The 23,539-nt window shown below is 44.8% G+C and overlaps 1 protein-coding gene across 2 annotated transcripts in view; it reads right to left on the bottom strand.

The window, feature by feature from the left end:
* atp2a3 (ATPase sarcoplasmic/endoplasmic reticulum Ca2+ transporting 3) overlaps positions 1 to 23,539 on the bottom strand; it is a 47,999-nt gene that overhangs the window by 2,704 nt on the left and 21,756 nt on the right. For both annotated transcript variants that reach the window (XM_030100993.1, XM_030100992.1), the window contains exons 6-18: positions 20,315 to 20,395; positions 19,959 to 20,044; positions 18,655 to 19,119; positions 9,934 to 10,022; positions 8,564 to 8,666; positions 7,571 to 7,702; positions 4,536 to 4,652; positions 4,231 to 4,449; positions 2,483 to 2,818; positions 1,746 to 1,966; positions 1,439 to 1,641; positions 704 to 789; positions 200 to 333 (exon numbers count right to left, since the gene is read on the bottom strand). In XM_030100993.1, the coding sequence (XP_029956853.1) occupies positions 200 to 333; positions 704 to 789; positions 1,439 to 1,641; positions 1,746 to 1,966; positions 2,483 to 2,818; positions 4,231 to 4,449; positions 4,536 to 4,652; positions 7,571 to 7,702; positions 8,564 to 8,666; positions 9,934 to 10,022; positions 18,655 to 19,119; positions 19,959 to 20,044; positions 20,315 to 20,395 (2,272 nt within the window). The remainder of the gene's footprint in view (positions 1 to 199; positions 334 to 703; positions 790 to 1,438; positions 1,642 to 1,745; positions 1,967 to 2,482; positions 2,819 to 4,230; positions 4,450 to 4,535; positions 4,653 to 7,570; positions 7,703 to 8,563; positions 8,667 to 9,933; positions 10,023 to 18,654; positions 19,120 to 19,958; positions 20,045 to 20,314; positions 20,396 to 23,539) is intronic.

The raw sequence follows: 23,539 nt of genomic DNA, 5'->3' as shown, positions 1-23,539 counted from the left end.
CACACATGAAAACATTTCCCTGGTATCTGGAAAGGTCAGAGTTCAGATATGAAGCAGTGAGAGATCCTGGCCAAGAGATGGAGAGTTTCATTTCATTCTCCAAAAAAGCATAATTTCAATCTGAAATACATATTAAAATATAACCAGTGCAAACAGCAGAGGCACATCCTTCAGCTGACCACACTGGGAAACAACCGACCTGTTGAGTGCGTTGAACATTTCGATGGTGACCAGCACAGACAGCGCCATGGTGGTGGGGTAGCGGGACTCAAACACCTCGCAGTCGATTCCCTTGAACATGGGGTTGTCCTCCGTACACTGCATGAAGTGCCGCTGCAACAAGACAGATGGGGTCGCTGTGTGTGAGTACGTGTGTGTGTGTGTGTGTGTGTGTGTGTGTGTGTGTGTGGGCTGGCAGGACGTCAGCAGGACCTCTGCCACCTGGTTTGAAGGGGGAGCAGCTGCAGACTGCTGGCCTCCTTCCAGCCCTGTGTGCACTCCGTCCACACGGGTCTCACTGTGGTTGCTATTCTAGTTTCACTGCTGGGATCACCAGAACGTTACTACGTCCAACGGCAGGAAATGTAAAGGAGGAGCAGAGGAGGCGGAGGGAGGGGGGGGGGGCACATATGAGAAAGCCATCTCCTCTGAGAACAGGATCGAGCTGAAACTAACCAAACTGAAGGAGACAGACTGAGCTCACCAGCTGATAGAACGTCACTTGTGGGCCCTCTTCGTCAAACAGGTACCACCAAGTGGCTGCACTCACAGTTCCAAGTCCAACGTACCCTGAAGAAGATGAAAATGTGGTTACATGGGATTCTATTCTTCAATATGTGTGCATATCAATGCTGCACAGTGGGAAGATGAAAGACAACACAACGCAGACCTGACACATCGGAAAGATGGTTGTACAAATGTTTTCTTTCATGTAAGTTTTACTGATGGATATACTACAAATTGGTCTTCAGTGAATAAAATCACTCGAAAAAAAAGATCATAATCCTCCAGACAGTGAAACTTTCATATACTTTACATTTACTTAGAATTGTTTTAAAAAAAAGAATCAATTAAAGGCATCTCAGATTATTACGAAGCGAGTCGATGAATTTCAGAGGATCAGAATGTTTTGTCTTTTCTAATTTTTACTGGAAGCCAGAATTATCACAATTAAAATCCCATAAACTTCTCACGAGTGTACAAATAATAACGTAGATCGACCCGCAGAGACAATCTGCATTTTACTTTCCATAAACTAAAGGTCAACATCGTCAGCTTGAGGTAGATTCTCACAATCTGTTTGGAGGTGATGAAAATTATACTTGCTTTTGTTTGGCTCCGCTTAAGTACTAATGGACCTGTCGGTTTTACGTTTTCAACATTAACGTGGTTTTGGATTGACGTGACAGTGGGAGTTACACGCGTCATGTTTCACTACCTCCGATGGCGAGGTATCTGAAGAAGAGCCAGCCGGAGATGAGCGGCTCCTTGGGGTTGCGGGGCGGTTTGTCCATGATGTCCAGGTCCGGAGGGTTGAAGCCCAGAGCGGTGGCTGGCAGGCCGTCCGTCACCAGATTCACCCACAGCAGCTGGACTGGAATCAAAGCCTCGGGCAGGCCCAAGATGGCCGTCAGGAAGATGCTGCGGGAAAAAAAAAAAAGAAAAGAGTAGCGACATGAATCAGTAGAAGTTGCAATGGGCGAGAAAAAGCTGCATCTCGGTGAGTTTTTTTCTTTTCCTCTCACCAGACGACCTCCCCCACGTTAGAGGAGATGAGGTATCGGATGAACTGCTTCATGTTGTTGTAGATGGCTCTGCCCTCCTCCACAGCGGCCACGATGGTGGAGAAGTTGTCGTCCGAGAGCACCATCTCAGACGCAGACTTGGCCACAGCCGTGCCCGAACCCATGGCGATGCCGATCTCGGCTTTCTTCAGGGCGGGCGCGTCGTTCACGCCGTCTCCAGTCTGAGACCAGAGGGAACGGAATTAAAACTGTATCATCCAGCTAAAACTGATCAAAGTCAAGACTCGTTTTTGAAAGCTCATCATTTGGACGGTAATGAGGGTCTCGTCAGATCCAGACAGCATCAAGCGAAAGCCACACAAGGCAGGTATTTATCCGCCACCGCAGCTTCACGCTGCCGCAAATCTGACAGTGAAGTGGTGATATTATCGCCCCCCCCCCTTCCCTCCCGTCTTCCTCTTCGATCAGCTCTTATTTTCCCCCGAGACGAGCGTCTGATAGGAAGCGGCAGAGCGGGACCAGAGATGACAGCTGCTGATAGTGTTTGAGAGAGCAGCCGCACAAAGACCCGAAAATATCGCATCTCACTGGCCTCTTCTCATGGGTCTTCCATAAGCAACACATGGAGAATGTGTTTGTGTTTTTTGCTTCACAACTGCCATAAAAATACTTAGAGGGATGCATACAGAGAACAGCGTGAACCTGAAGCAGGAGTGACTTCCAGCTGTTCTCCTCACCATGGCTGTGATCTCATCGAAGGACTGCAGGTATCCCACGATCTTGGACTTGTGCGCGGGCTCGACGCGAGCGAAGCAGCGCGCCCTCTTCACGGCCTCCCTCTGCGCCTCCTGCGGGAGGTCGTCGAACTCGCGGCCGGTGTAGGCCATTCCCGTCACGTCCTCGTCCTCCCCGAAGATGCCGATCCGCCTGCAGATGGCCACGGCCGTGCCCTTGTTGTCTCCGGTGATCATGATGACGCGGATCCCCGCCTCGTTGCACAGTTTGACCGAGCCGATCACCTCCTTCCTGGGAGGGTCCAGCATGCCCACGCAGCCCACGAACGTCAGGCCCAGCTGAGGGGAGAACAACAATAACATGTGGTCTTCAAACTGTATAAAATGGTGCAAAGCAACCAAAACTAGTTTTTATCCAAGGCGCTGAGCGATGAAGTGGTTTATGATGCGAGTGAATTCTTCAGTTCTTTGTCAAACACCTCCAGCATCAGGTGTGGGCGGAATAAACTTTATTAATATCACTGCAAGTGAACATTTTGTTTTCAATGTGTTAGGTACAAAAAAAACCAAAACAAAACAAAACAAAACATCAATATTTGAACAAAGTTGAGACGAATCTGATGTCTGGATGACTCAAAGCATCTCCAGAGGAGCAGTTCATGTGGAGTTTTGTACAATGGAGAGTATGAAATGTGGTGAATAAATCAATCGTTTCCAGACACCTGCTGAGTTTTCTACATCTATGGCTCAGAGTCGGCAAACAGGCAGGTGGTCATAACGGCTGATTGATGATATGAAGCATGGAAAATAAAGCTGCCATATTTATGCATATAGCAAAATGGCAATACGTGATTGATTTACTTAAAAACTGCTGTGAAGAAAGGGATCAGTCAGCACCTGGCTGCAGAGCTGTCCCGTTATTCAACACATCAGAGTTTAGCTCCTTCACAGGATTTTGATTCAATTCAGTGATTCAATTTTATTTCTATAGTGCCAAATAGAAGACAGCTATTTCAAAGCACCTTTACTGAGAAAAAACAACATGAGCAAATATAGGAGACAATGGAAAGAAAAAAAACTCCCCTTTAACAGGGGGGAACCTGCAGAACCAGACTCAGAGGTAATTCTGCAAAGGTTTTCACTTCATTAGCCGATTTGTTGAAAAATTAGAGAACCATGTTTTTTTTTTGGCTGTTCAGTAAATGAAAACTTTCCCACGAGTACGAACGAACATTTAAAATGACAAGAGTAAAATTTGTGTTGCACATGTGAATGTTATGAGCTCAAGGTTAAGTAACAAACTTCAAATTTTTAAACTAAATTGCAGATTCTGAAACTTGTCTTTAAACACTCCTGATAAAAGTTAATTTCATTCATTCATTTTTTTTTCCTCACCTTGAGCTTCGTCTACATTATTTTGAGCTGCACGAAACAAACACAACCTGATGAATAAAATAACTGGAGAACTGAAAACACTCATGTGGAGCTGGGAAATTAAATGGAGCTCAGCTTAAAGACCGTCAGCAGGGGGAGAGTAGCAGGCCGGAGATGTCCAAAGGTAAAAAAAATAATAAAAATAGTCAAACTGCAAAATAAGTTCTTAATTAGGGAGCTGCATGGGGATATGGGAGAGAAATTCTTGTACTTTGCCCTTGCCTCCGGTGTTCATAATAACTGTATCAACCTTCAACTCTCCTCACCAAACCCAAAAACATGACTTAATGAGAAAGACGATCCAAATTTTGATTTACCTCATACTGTGCAAACTTGCTGGAGTTCTCCAGGTCCATGTCCTCCTTGCGAGGTGGGCTGTCGTGCGTGGCGAGCGCCAGGCAGCGCAGGGTGTCCCTGCCCGTCCCCCAGTCCCTGATCTTCGACATGAGCTGGTCCCGCAGAGCCGGCGTCAGCCCCACCTTCCCCGTTCCCACCCGCAGGTACTGGCACCGCTCAATCACGCTCTCCGGGGCGCCCTGAGGACACACGGGAGACGATCACCCTTCATGCAAGTGGGAGAAAAGTAGGTTTCTGCCGTTTTTTTTTATTAAATTTTATTTGCCTTGATGAACATCTTGCTCTGGGAGCCCGGTTTCACCGGGGTGCAGTACACGGACATGGACTTGCGGTCACGAGAGAACTCCAGGGTGAACTCCTTCTTCATCAGCTGTCTGATCACCTGGAGGAAGAAGAAAGGAGTCAAAATGACAGGTACACAGGAGAAGGAGGCAGACAGGCTGGGCCGAGCAGCCGTATTCATGAGGCATCTGTCAGGTGAGCAGCTGGTGGGACGAAGCTCAACGGCCCAGACGTCAAACCTCTCGTCTGGGAGCTGCCGTCAACACTGAGCGAGGGTGACGATCATTATGATTGGGTTTACAGAGACAATGAGATCGAAATACGTTACAGCTATAATGACACAAAACATCCCCGTTCCCAGAAGGCTTCATGTTCCCATTCATTAAAACTTCAAGCCGGGCTCCGCCAGTAGGGGTCCCCGTAGTTCAGTCTGTGCTGCCTGAAGCTTCACACATAATTCCATCCTGAAAACTCTTTAAGTGACAAACTTTAAAGCAAAGAGAGCAAAGGCAGTCTGCTTTGGTGTGCAGGGGAAATTATTCAGCTTTGCAACTCTACAGACACAACAGAGTCTGGAGAAGTTAAGTGCATGTCAAATAAAAATGTCCAATGATGGATGCTTGTACACGGCCTCCATTTATCATCATTTAGATTAACATTCGGTGGATATATTTAGAGATTTGAAATGACAACAAAATGATCAATTATCTAGGACAAATGAGCTGGCCGGATATCCAGAACAGCAGAGCGCATCATTAGGTCTGTTGCATGTGTTCGGTTGTGTCTGTGTGCACTGAAAGCGTCCCAGTGGAGGTTACAGCGACCCTGGCTGCAGGCACTGTGAGAGGCCGCTAATGTTCAGAGCTTTCCATGGGATTCTGCAACAGCTGTCCCCTCGTAAACCACATCCCAGAAATATAATGTGCATGTGAAAGTGCTGCACTTCCAGGGGTTTGACTGCACTGTGGTCTCTGAAGGAAGACCTGCTGCACAGAACGACTGACTGCTGGATGAAAAGTTTGCTTTTTTCGGTTTAAAAGTAATTAAAGGAAACATCAATTTTCTATTTTATTCTTTTTTTTATTGAAATGCACATTATGCTCACAAACTGTTTATATCGAACTGATGCATCATGCAAGTTCAACGTCTTTAAATCCTTTAAGATATGTTAAATAACGCTGTGACATTTTTAACTCATAACTAAACAAGTGTGTGTTCACACCCTGAAATCAAGCATTTCCATCAGCAACACTAAGCCATCATAAATACTACGTGTGTGGGACATTAAACCTGCTGACTCAGCATTAATCTCTCTGGGTTAAAGGTTTAATATAGGATTTTCTCGAAAAGACGAAGCCAAACGTCTGCTACTCGCTTTTTGAAAAACGCGCATGCGCCGGACAACCGAGGAAACGCCTATCAAAGGCGGAAGCGTGCGAGCGCGACCTCATCTTCTCCGGGTGTGCACGGCTCTGCTTACAGTTTCTGCGATCGGCCTCGCTCATAAAGTTTATTTTCCGAAACAGTTACAGTTTCATTATGTCAGACTCGCCATTGGTAAGTACTCGCTGGAACCGAAGCTCACCGGCTACATAAACACTCTGAATGCGCATGCGCAATAAGTAGAACCTTATTGGGAGCGAGCACGCTCGTCAGAATGATTGACAAACAGACCCACCAGTTATTTTGATGATCCACCTGGAACTCAAAGCAAATAGACCATCCTATATTACACCTTTAAACTATAGAATATGTAAACAAACATAATGTGCCACAAATGCATGGCCACAGCTGCATGCTGGGGTTGTTACCATGTTCTCGGCTGTGCGCAGAAAACAGTGAGAATTAACATGTTCAATATACAGATTTGGCTTAAAAACTTCTATAAATGTGTGTTTAATAGCACTGTCAAATGTACTATAAATCATTTAAATTACACAGGTCTTATAAGGAGGATAATTAATGAAAAAATGTCTGCAATCAGGTGAAATCTTGCAAATTTACTTGTATGTGTCTATGTCAGAAGTATAAACTGTTGCCTTCAAGTTGATCTATGTTTAGACTGCAGGTTGAAATTGGCTTTTACACTTTTTTTTTATTGCATGCTACGTATCTGGACTGACTATGAACTTGTCAGCCTGCAGTGTTGAAGAAGTTGCAGTAATTTGTGTGAAATCTACATTAATATGTTAATTCATGCAGAAATGTGCTCCAAAATCTAATTAGATCATCTTCTCCATATGGAGCGCAGGATGCTCCAAGTGGCCAGTGAAGTCCGCTCCGAGCCGGAGCGCTCACGAGAACCGGTCCACAGCGCGGAACGGCGAAGGGCAACAATGCAGCTGGACGGAGGCGAGGTCAAAAGAAAGTGGAACACTAAATGCGGTTCTGTACTCAAAAGACGCAGGTCAAGCTTTTCTAAGAATGTTCTGTGTTCTTCTCGATTTGGAGCTCATCTAGAAGGAAAATAGATTTCATGGTTCTTAAGAAAATAAAAACAATCTTGATTTATGCCTGGTATGAAAAGTGTACTGTATAAAGACAGTAATACCAGATTAAAATAATTCACGATCCTTCTGAATTTTCAGGTTTCGAGCAGGAGGCCAGAGAAGCTACCACAGCGATTACTGGCTTGCGGCGGCCGAGCATTCACAGCGACGTCGCTTTTTGACCTTTCGATGTCGGTTCGTCTTATCGTGAAGCAGAATTCACCCAGTTTTATTCTACTGATGTGTTGCTGCAACAGAAATCCTGCTTGTACAATATTAAATGACTTAGTAATTACCCTGGAAACATCGAACCACTACACGCAGTGGAACGAAGAGGAAGATCGAACGCAAGCAGAAACTTGACTTATTGAGGCAATCGCTACTATTTTTATCTAGTAGAAATAATTGACTACAATTTGTCCTGCTAGTTGAGAAGATTACCTTGTCATGGCACTGACAATGATCAGTTGTCCACCCGAACCATAATATGACCTTTTAAGGGAAGCAGGAGTCTTCAGACGTCACGTACCGAGTTGCAGGCCCCGGCACGCTCCACTTTGGAGAGTCCAGACAAGTCGGTCTTGAAGACGTTCATCTTCTCCACCAGGGTGGTGAGAGCCGTCTCCGTGGCCTCGCCCACCTTCTCGTACACACCTTTGGCCTGCACGACAAAAGAAAAGCGATCGAAACGGATTAGCAGCAAGTTTCACTTGGAACTGCAACGAAGCGAGCGTCTGTGAGCGTTCACCCTTTAAACAATTCAAACCGATGATCAACAAACCCTGACAAATGTTTGGAGACATTTGGAAAAACTCCACCAACGCTGCTCACAGTACGTCACGGCCCATTGAAACACTGACCCGACTATCTGATGTGTGTTTATAAACCGTTTAATTCAGACCATTTCCTTAGTTAAATATGAGCGGCTCGCTTCGAGGTTACGCAAGAACGACTCCCGGCCAAACGCGCAGCGAGTAAATCTGCAGGTCAGTCACCTCCTCCTCCTCCTCCTCCTCCATCATAAACTTTGAGTCATGCATGCAAAGTGCTGTTAAACCTGTGCCCTCGCCTGCAGAGATGTGAAGCAGGTGAGGTGAAGTACTAATGGCACATTACACAGCGCTTGTTTGTGTGAGCAAGCCGCCGAGGCAATAAAACACTTCGCTCCCTCACACACACCTCAGACTCTTCGTTTAAGAAAAAAAATATACAGAGAAACTGGTGGCTAAACGAGTCATTATAAAAAAAAAGAGAAAGCGCGTCAGGGGAGGACGCACGGGAGTGGAGGAGCGCCGGATCGCCGGCCTCGCTCCGCAGCACGGTTACCATGATACCATGGTGATGACAAAGAGGTGAGAAAAAGCAATCCAAAGCAGAGAAAAAGAGGAGACGTCGCAGTAAAATTAGCCCCGCTGAAGAAGAGAAGGCTGTATCCAAACGCTGCCTTCTCTGAGGCGTGTGTGCACCGACTTGTGGAAAATATCAACTCGTCAATGAGGCTTCAAAAGATCGAGTTATTTACCTCGTTGTAGTCCAGAGACGAGTCGTTGCACATGGAGCACACAGTGGCCAACTCCAAGAGTCCGTCATAGTCTCCACACTGGATGGGCCTCTCTCCTTTGAGTCTGCAAGACAGACACACACACACACAAACACACTCTCAAAAACAAGACACAAGGGAAAACCCTTCACGGCTGGCTACACCTCAGACAGAGGAGCTTCATGAATATTAATGCATGCGGGTGATATTCAGTTGTTTAGCATTCTAAAGTTGACTGGGGAAGCTGCGCTTGTACTGTAGTAAACAGTGGTGTGTGTGTGTGTGTGTGTGTGTGTGTGTGTGTGTGTGTGTGGGGTGTGAGTTTCTGACAAGCAGTGCTGATTGCATGACAACCATGGATCCAGTCCCAGTGGAGACTGCAACCGTTGCTATCGAAGCTCCCACACAATAACCCACACTCTGCTGTTATGAAATCCACAGGTTCATGCAGAGTCATAATGCTGTACTCACCAAACAGGCACTCACACACACACACACACGCGCGCGCAGCGGAGGACTCAAATCCTCCTATCGGATGACCGGCCACCTACCTGTAGTCCTCCACAACACGTTTTGTTTCAAGATGTTAGGAGAAAAAAGTGTCTCTGGATCATCAATCACTAAGTTTTCTCTACTTTCCTACAATGGAAAGTGATCAAGACTGTTTATGAGTCATGTGGCTGGGCTGATTACTGAGGAACTCTCATCTAGAAATAACCATTATGCAACAGAAGTATGTAACTCATTACATACTACGTGCCTTGTTATCGCAGAAATCCCTTTAAATGGACATATAAGGGAAAAACTACTTTTGGAAGTCAGCAGGAGTGTTGTCATAACTTGGAGAACTATTTTTGCATTTGCATTTGATTTACAGTAAGTCTGAGCCAAGTACAAGAAGAAGATTAGATCTGGACCAACATGGATCTAAATTAAGATTTACAGTTTACTGTGTTTGGAGGGCGGCGGGACAGGAGCTAAAACATCGAAACAAACAGTCTCAGAAACCTTTTTTTATATTCTTTAGACGTGTGTTCAGCACTTTTCCAGCTTTTCTGAATTGAATTTTTTTTACGTTTCAGCCGAGACACTGGTGATGCTGCCATGATAGCTGCGTTTGACACCCCTGATGCAAGATCTCCTTATTAGGAAGAGACGTATAGAAAACTATCGCTACTGAATATGGTTATATAAGCGAATGAAGGTTTCGCCGTCTCTCTGTTCCACTGTATTCTGGAAAAGCTTCAGTGAAATGTAGCAGACAAATATAGTCGGACAAGTGTTGAGTTCATAAAGCAAACAGACTTGATGTTTTTCTTCTAATGGAGCCATAAATATTCAAACTGACTCACATCTGTCCCTCGGGGGCATACGTAGAGCCAGTGATGTTGAACTCGTGCAGAGTGCAGTTGGAGTCCTCCACCTTGTCTGCGATGAACATCTGGAGAGAGGAAGCGGAGAGGACGATCAGGTCGGGCTGCTCGCGGCTGTTTCAGAAGGTTAAAGAAGGGTCAGAACCTCCAGGAGCTTTAAGCAGAGATGGAAAAACTGTTGCTCAACACACAAATGCACATTTTTTTTTTACAAATTTAGCAGCATTTAAAAAGAAAACTATCCAAGCTTTTATTCACTTTTAACTCTCTCTCCCAGCAATGTGAACACATGAAAACATGCATTCACCAGTTCTCCTGATCGTCGCATCAACGCCTCGAACCGCTACAGCAAAGGAACCCGCTAATGAGAGATAATCATTACTAAAGCGCGGCGCTTGGATAAGCATTTCTCAGTTCTCCCCCAGCACTTTCAGAGGTGTTAATTCAATTATATGCTTCAACATAGTGAGTGGAGGTGTAAAGAGACTGCATTGTGTCGTTTCAGAGGTGTTTCTAATTTTCTCCCCACCTCCTTTACTTTAGGGTCCAGAATTCCTGTGTCGTATATGAAATATCACTGGAAAAAGCCAAAATATAACAGAAACCTGTAGAGTAGCTTCACTTTGCTGGAGAGTCGGCTTTCACGATGATATAGGGAGGACATTATCCTCATAATGCATCCCAGAACACCACCTTTATTATCTCTTAACTCAGTGATAAATACATCATTGTATTCCCCACATTCCCACAGTGTCACTAAAACCTGATTATAAACGATAAAGGCAAGATTTATGGAAGCGATTTTATAAGCGGCCTAATAAACTGAATCTAAATCTGTCACTGAAGGTGGTAACGGTACACATGCTTCACTCCAATGCAGACAAATTAAAAAATATGCTGCACAAGTCATTCATTTATTTTCTTTCGACATGTAAAAGTAAGAGGTACTGGAGCTGAGCCCACACAAAACTGTACAAACTAGCATTATATATACATAGATAAAAGTAATATTGTTATGTCAAGCAGGTATTTTTCATTAGTCTCATTGCCTTCCAAAAAAAACAAAACAAAAAAAACACACAAAAACACAGCTCAATACTCCAAAGATTCATCTTCTCCTTGTATCATTTCATCCATTTAAGTTGAGCAAGATCAACTACTTTCAAATGAAACCTCAAATTAGAAAAAAAAAAAAAAAATGAGTGAAAAGTTGTTAATAGGAGTGCAAACAGAAAGTTGTCATGAACACATAATCTAAGCTCATTATTTCAATTAGCCTCTAAATGAGTCTCTGAACCTCCTGCAACAATCGGAGCAAAACAACTGACTCGTATTGCACAACATGTATTCTTTAGCACAGGAAATAAATACTTTAAAGCCCTTGTTTCAATAAAAACAGATTTTTTTTTTGAAGGTCAGCCCATATTTTTGACTTAAATCACATTTTACAAACAGCACTCAAATACAAACCAGGAGCCTGTAAATGAAAGCAAAGGGCAGATCGGTACAGTTTTCTACTGCTACACTCTGATTCCTCCGTCAGAGCAGTAAAGCCTCCCGTCCCCCCAAAGCAATTACAGACCCCAGATTGAAAAACAGCAATTATCTTACCTGAAATACATCAAGCCATTACTTCCACTGTGAGCTCATTTCAAATCAATCATGTTGACAACAAACCTATTTAGACTAATAATGTTAATAGTAAGGAACTATTGAAACCTTAATGATTGTAAGTTTTGACTGGAGATCTATCTGGAAAAAAAATAAACTTTTTTAATTGCATCCTGTTTTTTCAATGCACCAGATAATCCAGATGCTTCAGAGACAGTTGAAACACAAAAGGTCGATTTACACAGCGATGATTTAGAGTGAAGGTTCAGCGTACCGGGTGTTCGTTTACATGACAACGCTGCTCGGAGCCACTGAAAACAACTTTTTGAAAACATGAGGCTTCATCGGTTCCTCACGCCGCCGAACTACGTAGCGCCAGCCAACTGCTGGGAAACCAAGAGGAGGTCTGTGAGAGGAGGAGGGAGCGCTGGAGTCCCAGAGCTGTCCAAGGATCCGCTGTGTTGGCAAAGTCTTCTTCCTGAAATTCCCCGAGGAAGCGTGGGTCGCTACGCTCTGATAATACTAATATATTGATGAAAAGAGACGGTGAAGCAGCCAGGAGGGCTTTTGTGATAAAACACACGCAGAGACAGCAAAAGCACACTCAGATTATTTACTTAAGTAAAAGCACAGGGACTCGTATGAAGGAGTAGAAGTCCTGATTTAATTTCTAGATGCTGAAAGGTTCAGGTTCCCAAACTCCAGAATACCACGGCTCACTGGAGAAGCATTAAATCTTCTGTGGCTCAGCCAACACTAATATCCACAATCTGATCAAAACACAAGACTCCGATTAATTTTCCTGAAAGATTTGTTCCAGAAACTGAATTAATTTATAAATGACACGGTAATAAAGTGCACAAAAACAAACACATTAAACAAAAGTCTTATTGTGCCATCACAGCTTAAGTGTTGAAGTGTTTCAAAACGTTATATTGAAATAATCATATCTAGTGTAACACCAGTGTTTTGTTGAATTCCATTTCCAACCCAACAACCATAGTAAACCTAAAGTGACAGTCACAGGTGAGCTGGCATTATTGAGCTGCCTTGAACATTCTGAGATTTTCATACAGACTGTCGACGTTAAAACAAGTAAAGTGTGTGACAAAAAGAAATGACTGTGTTTCAGTGTAGGAATGAAACAAAAAGCTGAAATCCTTTCCTTATTTATAATGGGATGAACTCGAGTCAGGTTATCGGAAACATGATGATCGCCGTCAGATGGCAGACAGTTAAAACCCCTCCGAACCACCTGGTGACGGCTCTTACTCCACTTCTGCATTCCAGTCCAGACCGGCTCAAACACTGACCTGCCAACCTAAACATGATGATTATATTCGTCATGTGATTGCAGCTTTGTCAAAACATGCAATTTTGCATCAACAACACTGACGTTTTCCATGTTTCAATCGCCGACTCGGCTGCACAAACAACCACTCTGACAATCGCAGCACTGATGGAAGACGGGAGCGGTGTGAAAACGACAGAATTCACATCAGAGAAAACACTAGAATTTCAGGATGTTCCTGAATTAGTAATGCAGTGAATACTGAACACTCCAAATAGATCATTTATTCTCTGTTAAGTATTGTTAATGTGTTTGTCTCTGTCTGTCTGCACAATAGTTTCAATAAAACCATTACTAGTTTCATTGTGTAATTACTCTTTCATCAAGGATGGCACGGAAATGAAACCATGCAGGGAAAAGTCCTGCATCTAATGCTGCTGCTCCCCCTGAAGCTCCATGACTGTTTTACCACAATAGAGCCTAAAACTGATCACAACGTCTGCCCTGTTGCCCAAAACATTCAGCTCGTGAAGAAATAAAGAAAAGACCGTTTTCTGTAAAACTGCTGGTACATCGGCAGTCGTGGCCGAGATCCGCTTTCAAATTAAACACGGCCTGGGGCCAGAAATACACATTCTAGCCAAAATTTTTAGCAAACTATTGAATAAAACAAAAAAGCTTTAGAAAAAAAGGTTATAATGGATGTCTGTGTCTGTCCGCCCTCACAATATGAGTGGGCATAATAATCCATTCCACAAGAATGTGGAAACTAAATATGTAGATATTACTATCAGCACTGGCAAGAGGCCCACAAAAAAAAAAACCCAAAAAACTCAACCTTGTGTTTTAGAGCCACTATTGTCATGTTTTCAGAGGAAACATTTCAAGCAGAAATGCAAAAATACCATCAGGAGCCACATACGGGCTGGTTTCATCTCAAGGGGGCAGGATTGGTGAAAAAAGACCCATCAGTGCCTTTAAAGATTTTCTGTTGTGGTGCACATGATGAAAATGGTTACATTTCTGCAAAAATCAAACAATTTCGATGTAAAATTAGTGCAATTGCCACGTAAAGTCAATTTCAGTGACGCCTTGTGGTGCAAAATAGTTAAACGTTAATTGCTTGGTGGGTTGGACTGGAGCCTTGCGTGTGCCGGATTTTGAAAGCGTTTCAGGCACTATTTATAAGAATTGGTTGTAAAGACTTTCATGGGAAATGGATGAAGAGTAAAATGCCAGTTTTCTATGTTCTGTAGACTCCTGAAGTGTCCAAAACAAATAAAAGAAACAAGCTTTCACTGCCACCGGAGCTGTTGGAGCTCCACTATCAAACTGCTTGAAGCCAACAAGCACTAAAGTTTCAGAGTGGCAATTAAACGCCTTTAACCCTCCGTGATTTAAACTCAACCGCCCAGACACAGTTAAAATGTCGTGACCGCTTAAATCTTGTCAGATTATATCGTTTCATTTCTGGATGCCCTGGCCTTCAAACTGCTTCAATTATCTTCAATTCTTCATTTTGCCAAAGGTCGCCGGGCCTCTGTGGGGCTCTACGTTCCACCATTCCGCTCCAGACCAACAACGACCGCGTAAACTTCTGCAAGGACGCGAGGCCGTGCCGTCGTCCGCGCTCAGTTTACCCTCACGATCCGTCTCCACGGAAACCAGGCACGGTGCGATCCATGTGACTCAGTGGCACGAGTTTATTTTCTCCTCTACTCCTCGGAGCTCGTGTGGGGATGAATGGTGAGTAACCCGTTTATTATGTGTGCATATGAGAGAGAGCGAGAGAGAGAGAGAGAGGGAAGGGAAAAAAGGAAGTGCAGAGTCAGAAAGCAGAGGGGAATCCCTGGGAGTCCCGGCGATACGGGGATAGCCCCGAGGCCAGGGAGACACATGGCCCCATCAGGGTCACTGGCTCCGGCCCAGAGCCGCGCTAAGCACCGACGGATAAGCCTGTGCAAACATGTGAGCAGTTAAAACCTTGACACACAAAACAGGCTGAAGCCCAAAGCACAGGGCAAGCACAAAAAAGACAATTAAAAAAATAAATAAATAAAAAACCTACGACCAGTGTGATGATAAAAAAAAAGCAGAAGTGTGACTCGTCTGTGAGAACAGAACCGTATACGTGTCTCATCTATCAGAGTATAGGTGGAAGCACAAGGTCAATATTTGCCAGCCTGCCGGCTTCGTGCTCCTTCTGTCCGTGAGGGTTTTAAAGGGCTGAGCAAAGATCGCCGCTCTGCCAAGCTCCTGCTGGAGGGAACTCCCTGCAGCTACGCATTAACCACACAGACGCTCCACGTCACGCTGGGCAGCAGCAGCAGCAGGAGGAGGAGGAGGAGCAGCAGCGCTGAGCCCGTCGTACAGGAAGCAGAGCCTTTAACTCCATTTTCAAACTGACAGGAATCCCCAGAGAAGAGGAACTTAAAACAATGCTTTTTTTCCTCTGAAGCTATAACCTCCTGCGACCGAACCACCACATTCAGACTGAAAGACTTTCAGCTTCTGAGCCACTAAAGCGAGCTGGGAATATTTAATAATCAGCAAACGGCTGTGATATTGACTGAGCAGTAGTGAGCAGAGGGGGGGGGTTGTACCTTTTATCTGCAACTATCAGGCTCAGCAAAGCTCGAGTTTCACTGAACGGCTAAAACGAAGCCAATTCTCTCTGAAACGGAGCAGTTTTATTTACTGGGTAACGACCGAGAATTGACAATTCTCAACTGATTCATTTGACTTTGAGCTGTGCTTCCTGGTGTATTTTGGCGTTCACACTTTCATCCTATCTTTAGCTTGTTTTGTGGCTGCTGCATTGATTTGAACACCTCACAGGATCCGTATGGGGGTAATGATCAGAGGACACTGCGGGGTGGACTTCCTCCTCGCTGACCTCAGTCCACCCTGAATAAAGATTCGCACTGCTGGAGAGAGAAAGAAAAACACCTAATTTGTGTCTTTTTCTCAACACTGTTGAATTTTATCACAGTTCATTTGATATTTCTGTGACCAGAATAGATTTGCAATTTCAAGTGTGCTGCATCCTTCTGAAAGATTTTTTTTTTTTTTGTTTTCAGAATGAGTCAAATCTTTTTCAGCCAATTGTGCCTAATAATTGTGCACATATAGGGTGCTCTGACCTTATACTACTACTAATACTATATACTACTTGTAAAATGTAGGGTATATAACAAAGAATGAAGCCGTTTTCCTATACATTCACTGCATAATGCAAAACTGAACCTGCAAATTGCTGCATGCAAATAATGTAAATTGGCCATTATTTTTCGTTCTGCAGAATGCTTTACACGGTCTGTCACGAGATGACCTGCTGACCTGACCCCACATCTGGCCTCATGCTGAAGATTGTCAAGCAAAACAGGAAAACGTGCACTGAAGTCAAACGGGTTGTCAACAAACTGTTATTTTCTGAGGAGATATGAGGGTCCGTGCATTCAAAACGCATCAATAAGACCATATTTAAAGGTATAAAACCATGTTCGAATCATGTGCATGTGGATTCAAGGACCACCTCCTCACCTCCTTCATAATTCAAACCTCTGAATTTCTACCCAGTGGAATAAATATACAGTAGGATGTAAAGAAGCCATAAAACACAGGCCGTTACCTGATGAGTTTCACCAAAGCCTCCGAGGTTTTTTTTCCTCTTTCTAAACCTTGAATGTAATTTCTGTCAGCCACTGGCTTTAACACAAGTTCGAATTTAGATCAAGATTGTTCATCACAGAAACACAGTGGAACTCTTTCAAACACTGGAAATATTTAACAAAAGAGTCTGAGCGGACATGCAACTCTTGTGTTGACTCAAGATGACTCTTTCCTGTACAACCAGTTTTTTTTTCTAATATGGATATTCGCTCCTGACTCGGTGAGTGACCTTTTTTCAATCTGTTTTTCATACAATACCAACAATGCTGATTTAGTGCATGTTCACCAAGCATATGCATGAAAAATCTGCAGTTGCTTAGTTATTTCATTACTGCTTCAACATTTGCATGTCAATTTAGAGCCATCGGTTAACTCTTTGGCTTACTGAAATAACCAAGCACCTGCAGACATTTCATGCATGCACATGGTGAGCATGCAAAAAGGGTGAACCTAACACACACTTTCATTCAGGTCATTTCCCCCGTGTGGCGAAGACCCATTTAAATACAATGTCTCTAGATTATATGAAAAATGGATAGGGAAAAGGTGAGCGATGGAGTCAAAAGTCAGGCGTCAAATATGCAGAGTAAAAAAAAAATGAACTGTTTATTTGACATTATTACATTTCTGGTTGATTATATCCTTGTTCTGCAGATGACTGGATGTGTGCGAGGGATGAATTACTGAAACTGTTCAGTCCTGTTTAAGAATTTCACTTTGTAAACTAACAACTAATTTCTGAAAAAACAGTAGATTCAAATTCACTCAAATGTGACCGAGCCATCTGAGCCAGGAAAAAAATCACTAGCTGTTACCAACTATTAGCTGTAAAATTATTTAACAATTTGTATTAAGAAAAAATGATTTGATATCTGTTTTAATAATAAAAAAATAAAATGTACAAGGCTTGGGGCTGTGAATACTGGTTTGGGTTTTGGTTCAAGTCGCTTTAAGAGAGACATTGCGTATAATCGGCTGCACCTCAGCAAATTAGACTTCAGCAAGGTGTCCAGTGATAACTATGTGATATAGAGATGTGATCACTGGGGATTCATGTGGGAAAAGATTCCAGACATGCTTCAGCTGGTCCACATCACCCAGGCCACATGTAATCTCCAGGTGTGAACGGCGCCGCTGACCCTGGGGTCATTACCGAGGGCGAGAGGTGAGAAAGACGGTGTGAGGACAAGAAGAGGCAACAGATTAGGTGTGTGTGTGCGCGCGCGCGTGCGTGTGTAAACACGTTAACGGGAGCCAAGACACACGGCAGCGCTGGCATTTACGCTGTGCTTACAGTAAAGTCAATTAGCAGGCAGCACACACACGCACACACACACACTCAGACAAAGGACAGGGTGAGGCTGTGTGCGACTTGTGAATAACAGCAGATAAGATCTTTCTCTCTTGGCTAAATGATGTAATTATATACATACACACAAGCTATTTATACACTATAATCTGCACAATGTTGTGGACATGAGGCGCTGCATTGTGTTTAAACAGCCACTGTGACATTTTGGAAACCTTGGCCGTGTGTGTGTGTGTGTGTGTGTGTGTGTGTGTGTGTGTGTGTGTTCGCTGATGGGCTGATAAACGGCGGCGCTCTGGGTGCTGCTGGGTAATGCCAGCCTTTACTACTCCACCAGCAGCCGTCCCAGGCCGGCGGAGGGAAGGTAAACATTACGGCACCGCAAGGATTTTCCAGCCCTGCTTAAATCCGCCGGCGAGCGTAAAAAGAGAGAGAGGGAGGAAAAAAAACACGTCGGAAAGAACAAAGAAAAGACTCAAAGACGGATGAATTGCTGGCATTAATAATTTACTGCCAAGTCTCTGAGTTCACCTCCACAACAAACTCTCAGAGGGAATTTCCCAAAGTTTTTAAGAAAGCGTTAATCATATGATGGGGAAAGGAAAGTGAATTGTCTCGTTTGTGCTTCGAAATCCATCATTCCATCTCGTTTACACGTTTCTGCTGAAAATGCGGACGAAGCAGTTGTCAAAACGTTGCATTTTTAGCGACTTTGAGCATTGCTATTGTGTAAACAAACACCCAAAACACAACCAAAGTTTTGAGTTTTCACTTGAGAACGCCATCACGTAAACAGGAAGTGGTGGCGGTCACTCACCCGGCACACGGACATCTGGTTGGTGGTGAGCGTCCCCGTCTTGTCGGAGCAGATCACGGACGTACAGCCCAGCGTCTCCACGGAGGGCAGGCTGCGAACGATGGCGTTCTTCTTGGCCATGCGGCGCGTGCCGAGGGCCAGGCAGGTGGTGATGACGGCGGGCAGCCCCTCGGGGATGGCGGCCACCGCCAGCGCCACGGCGATCTTGAAGTAGTAGATGGCCCCCCGCACCCAGGAGCCGCCGTGGACCGGGTCCCCGAAGTGGCCGATGTTGATGACCCACACGGCCACGCAGATCAGCGAGATGACCTTGGAGAGCTGCTGGCCGAACTCGTCCATCTTCTTCTGCAGCGGCGTCTTCTCCTGCTCCGTGGACGCCATCTGGTTGCGGATCTTGCCGATCTCCGTGGAGACGCCCGTAGCAACCACGATACCGATGGCGCGACCTGCGGCGATGTTGGTGCCCTGAGAGACGAACGCAGGAAAATGACCATGATGGGAAAAATTTAAAAAAATAAGCAAGATTTGACTATTTTAAACAAAATCGTTGCAAGTAACACATTAAGTAATGATCACACCGTTTCCTTTCTCCTCTCTCACTGCACAATCTGAACAATAAAGCATTCTGCGCCGAGCATCCCTCAACCGCATAGCTGCAGTTGATTTAGCTTTTGTCATGTGGATTTCATAAACGCGGCTCAGACAGGAAACCTGACAGCTCGAGGTCATTGAATCGCAGGTGGCAGATGCAGGAATAACCTGATGCACATGAGCAACAGACGTCACTGAGCCTTTGTTCTGGAGGCACTTCTAGCAGGAAAAAAATGCAACAGAAGGAAATATTTCACTCTCCAACATAAGATGACAGGTTTAAAGCAGGTATCTTCACAATGGATTAACTTCTATTTGACGTGGCTGAAATAGCATCGCGGAGCCACCCTGAGACGGGCGATCAATCCTCTCCTCTAATCTTTACTTTGTTTAAACATGACAGTAAAGAAAAACACTGGTGGACACACGGACAAAAGCAGGAGGAGTCATAAACAGCAACGTGTTGCTTCACAGCTCCATGTTCTCGACACCACTTGGTATAGTAAGATTTTCTTTCTTTGTAGGGAACCATTGTCTCAGATCTCTACAGAACCTGATACATCTTTCTGAGATCTTTACATTATATTCAATAATGTTGCAGAGTTTTGCCATAGCAACATGGGTAATGACAATTTTAACAGCACTACTGCACGTCTTGCAAATATAAAACATGCCATTTCGAATGCAACAATACTACGGTGGACCGTGCTTACAGAAAACAGCATGTTCTTTTTGTCCTGGTTGACGGCTCGGGGGTCAGGAACGGGGTCCGTGTGTTTGATGACGGAGACAGACTCCCCTAAAGGAAGAGCAGAGGGAGGGCAGGAAGCAACAACATTAAGACCATCGCGGAGGATTAGCGGTGCATTATTGCACCATGTTTCAACAGTAACCGAGCCAAACAGTGTTACGGTCGCTGCCGGAGAGAGAACACAGTGTCATATCCAATATCACAAATGCACAACTGCAGAGTGCTTCTAACATCAGGTCCTCCAGGATCAGACAATAAAGCTGCGCGGGAACACACCACATCGGGCGATTCTGAGGAGAGCAGCGCTGGCTGAAGTACCTGTGAGGATGGACTGGTCTACCCGCAGGGTGGTGGACTTTATTGAGGTCACTCGGATGTCAGCAGGCACCTTGTCGCCGACTGGAGAAGGAGAATACAATAAAGACAGAGCAGGAGCATTAAGAACGAGAGCTTATTTAGGTTCGACATGAATAGAGTCAAGTCAGCAGCAGTGGAAGAGCGACTTCAGCTCTCGATGTGCAAACTCCATCAATGTGAGGGGAAAAAAGAAAAGAAGCAAACTGTGATGCGACTGAAGCGCCACTACTAATTAAATGAAGTTTAGTCATTACAACCGTAAGCATTTAATAACACCTTAAAATGTATTCAATCGACGGTGTAATTACAAATAAGATCTGGTTCACAATGAAATTCCTGAAACTTAAGTATTTGTACAACATCCAAACGCAAAGAATCAATGAAAACCAAAAATGTTTCAAATGCTGAAAATTCTACTGCAAAATACAGTTAAATGATAAAAAAACCTGCTGCACGGTGGCGTGGTGGTTAGCGCTCTTGCCTCACAGCAAGAAGGTCCTGGGTTCAAATACCGGCCGGGGCTCGGGGCCTTTCTGTGTGGAGTTTGCATGTTCTCCCCGTGTGTGCGTGGGTTCCCTCCGGGTACTCCGGCTTCCTCCCACGGTCCAAAAACATGCATGGTAGGTTAATTGGTCACCCTAAATTGCCCCTAGGTATGAATGCGTGAGTGAATGGTTGTCTGTCTCTACATGTCAGCCCTGCGACAGACTGGCGACCTGTCCAGAGTGTACCCCGCCTTCGCCCACAGCAGCTGGGATCGGCTCCAGCCACCCGCGACCCCGAAAGGGAGCAGAAAATGAATGAATGAAAAACCTCCTGCTCTTGCATCATGCATGTTTTAAACTCAACAACTCACTCTGACAGCATGGTTTTGAGGTTAATGTTAGTCTGACACTTTATGGCAGCATCACCGAGATCTCGGTGTCTGCTGCTCTTTAGAAATTTGTTAAAAAAAAAATCCATGTTTTCTTTCTAATTTTTTACATTTTTCTTACATTTTGAGTCACATTAGAGCCTTCGGGGATTGGATCTTTCCTTCTTGATGATTTATGAACCAAGCAGAGAGTGAGACGTTTCACAAATCATAAAAAAATTTTCATTTTTGAGTGAATGACAACCTCTCCTGGAATGTGTCATTATAAGCCGAGGACTCGCTCAATTCTCTCACTGAAGTCCTGATGCTGTCTGATGTGCGCCACTTTTCACAGATTAAAATTAGATTATTTGGGACTGTGAAGAACTGAGGAAGAGTACGTTTGTGGGTTCTCTGCAGCAGCAGCGTCCCGAACGACCTGTACTCTGAACTTCCTCCTGAACATTGACCACAGAGCGAAGGTGACTCATGCATCTGTGGACGTGTCGCTATTTTAACCAGGTTTTCTGCTGATCTTTTGTGTGGCTGCTTGTTGAGGACCTTTCATAATGGTGCACTGAAAGAAAAAAAATTCAATTGCAGGAACCTATTCAGTATTAAAGAGGAGCGTTAATAGTTATTTAATAAGTTTTGAGCCTTTTTTTTTTAATCATAGACTTGTAAATGATTATATGTTGCTTTTATAGACAGTGAATTGATACAAATTCAAAAAGTATTGTTCAAATTCCTTAAATCCACCTGCTATTCGCCCTGACTTTTTACATTACAGCTTGATCCCGTCTTAACATGCAGACAGGAACAACGAAGGAACAGTGTGCGCTTCCAATGCCGCTGCTTTCCTGAGGAAAAGTCCACATGTAGCCGCGAGCGAAGCTGCAGGTGAGCATTCACTCCCACCGTTCTGAAGGTCTGTGTTCAAACAATAAATCCTCGAGCAAAGAAGCACAGGCGGGTTGAGCCCAGGCTCCGGCTGCGGCCGCAGGTAAACAACAGCTCGATACAACCTTGATGGAGTCACGTTGCAATTTTAAAGCGATCGATTATTTCCCCTCCTGCTTTGTTCTCGCTTCACACTCCGCAACTCTGTTACCCTCAACCATAAACTACAGATGTCATGTTTATATGTGCAATACAGAAAGTGAAATACAGTCGAGTCCAACTAGTAAACCTGCATATTTTGGCATTGTTTGTGTCCAATCTCCCCTCCTTTTCTCAGAAGCTAACAGCATCTCCGGGCAGGCCCGTGGAAAAGTGAGAGGTTGAAGATGCTGTGGGAGATATAAGATGATTCAACTGTTTTCCCCAAGTTTACAGAAAGTACTGCTCATTACTTTGTCCTGAGCTGTCAGCACTTTCCAGCGTTAATCCCAACACAAACAAGGGCTCGCATGGATACCCTGCCACGTCTTCCCATCCTAACAAAGGGCTGCTTGAATTTCTGCATTTGGCTCTATAGGAAACTCCACAGGCAGCCGCCCGCCCTCCGCCGAGCGGTGAAATCCTTCCTGAAGGGGCTAACCGAACGCTCATCTCTTCAGCTTTCTCCACCTCTCTCCACACTTGCTCCAAGACTTTAAGGGGGGGGGGGGGGGGGGGGGGGGGGGGTTCTCCCCTGACAGGACAAGACGGGCACTTTGAGGCAGAGAAAGCAGAATCTCTGCAGCTTAAAAGCCTTGGCTGCCATTCCCAGAGGACAGTGTGGAGGGGGAGAGAACTGAGAGAGTGTGTGTGAGTGTGTGTGTGTGTGTGTGTGGGAGATGGCTGGGGGATACAAGTTCACTGCAGCAGGACAGGCCGAGGGCAGATATGAGAGATGTTATTCAAACGCCTACCAACAGACTGCTGCTCCCCTCTGCGCCACACACCTCCCACAGACACACACCGAGTTCAGATAAGTTTTACAAATTATAAAAGATCAAAAACTTGCCTGGCCCCTTCAGTATCAAAAAATTATTTTGACTCATCTCTTTTTGCAGTGATCATCACTAACAAACGGGACTGTAAACACTGGATGAAGTCAGCTCGTCTGTGCGGGCCAAACTCTCTTTCCATTTGGTAAAACTGGACTCGGAGCGAAGCTGTGAAAGCGTTGCGTAATACGCGGGAGAAGGGATCTTCCTCCACGTGCAGGATAACCGTGACCCGTCGCTGGCTGGCTGCAGGTTTCCCCGAGTGAACCCTCGCGGCGCTCCCAACATCCTGACCGCCGCACTCTTTTCAAAAACCCATTTCAAAACAGAGAGCCCAGGAAATTTCCAGTGGAGACAAACATCGCCACGCTGCCGTAACCTTGGACGGCCTGGCCGGCAGTG

The sequence above is a fragment of the Salarias fasciatus genome, chromosome 10 (assembly GCF_902148845.1).
Source record: "Salarias fasciatus chromosome 10, fSalaFa1.1, whole genome shotgun sequence".
Classification (NCBI taxonomy): domain Eukaryota; kingdom Metazoa; phylum Chordata; class Actinopteri; order Blenniiformes; family Blenniidae; genus Salarias; species Salarias fasciatus.
Note: the sequence above shows the minus strand (reverse complement) of the source record. Positions and strands in the feature narration are given on the sequence as shown.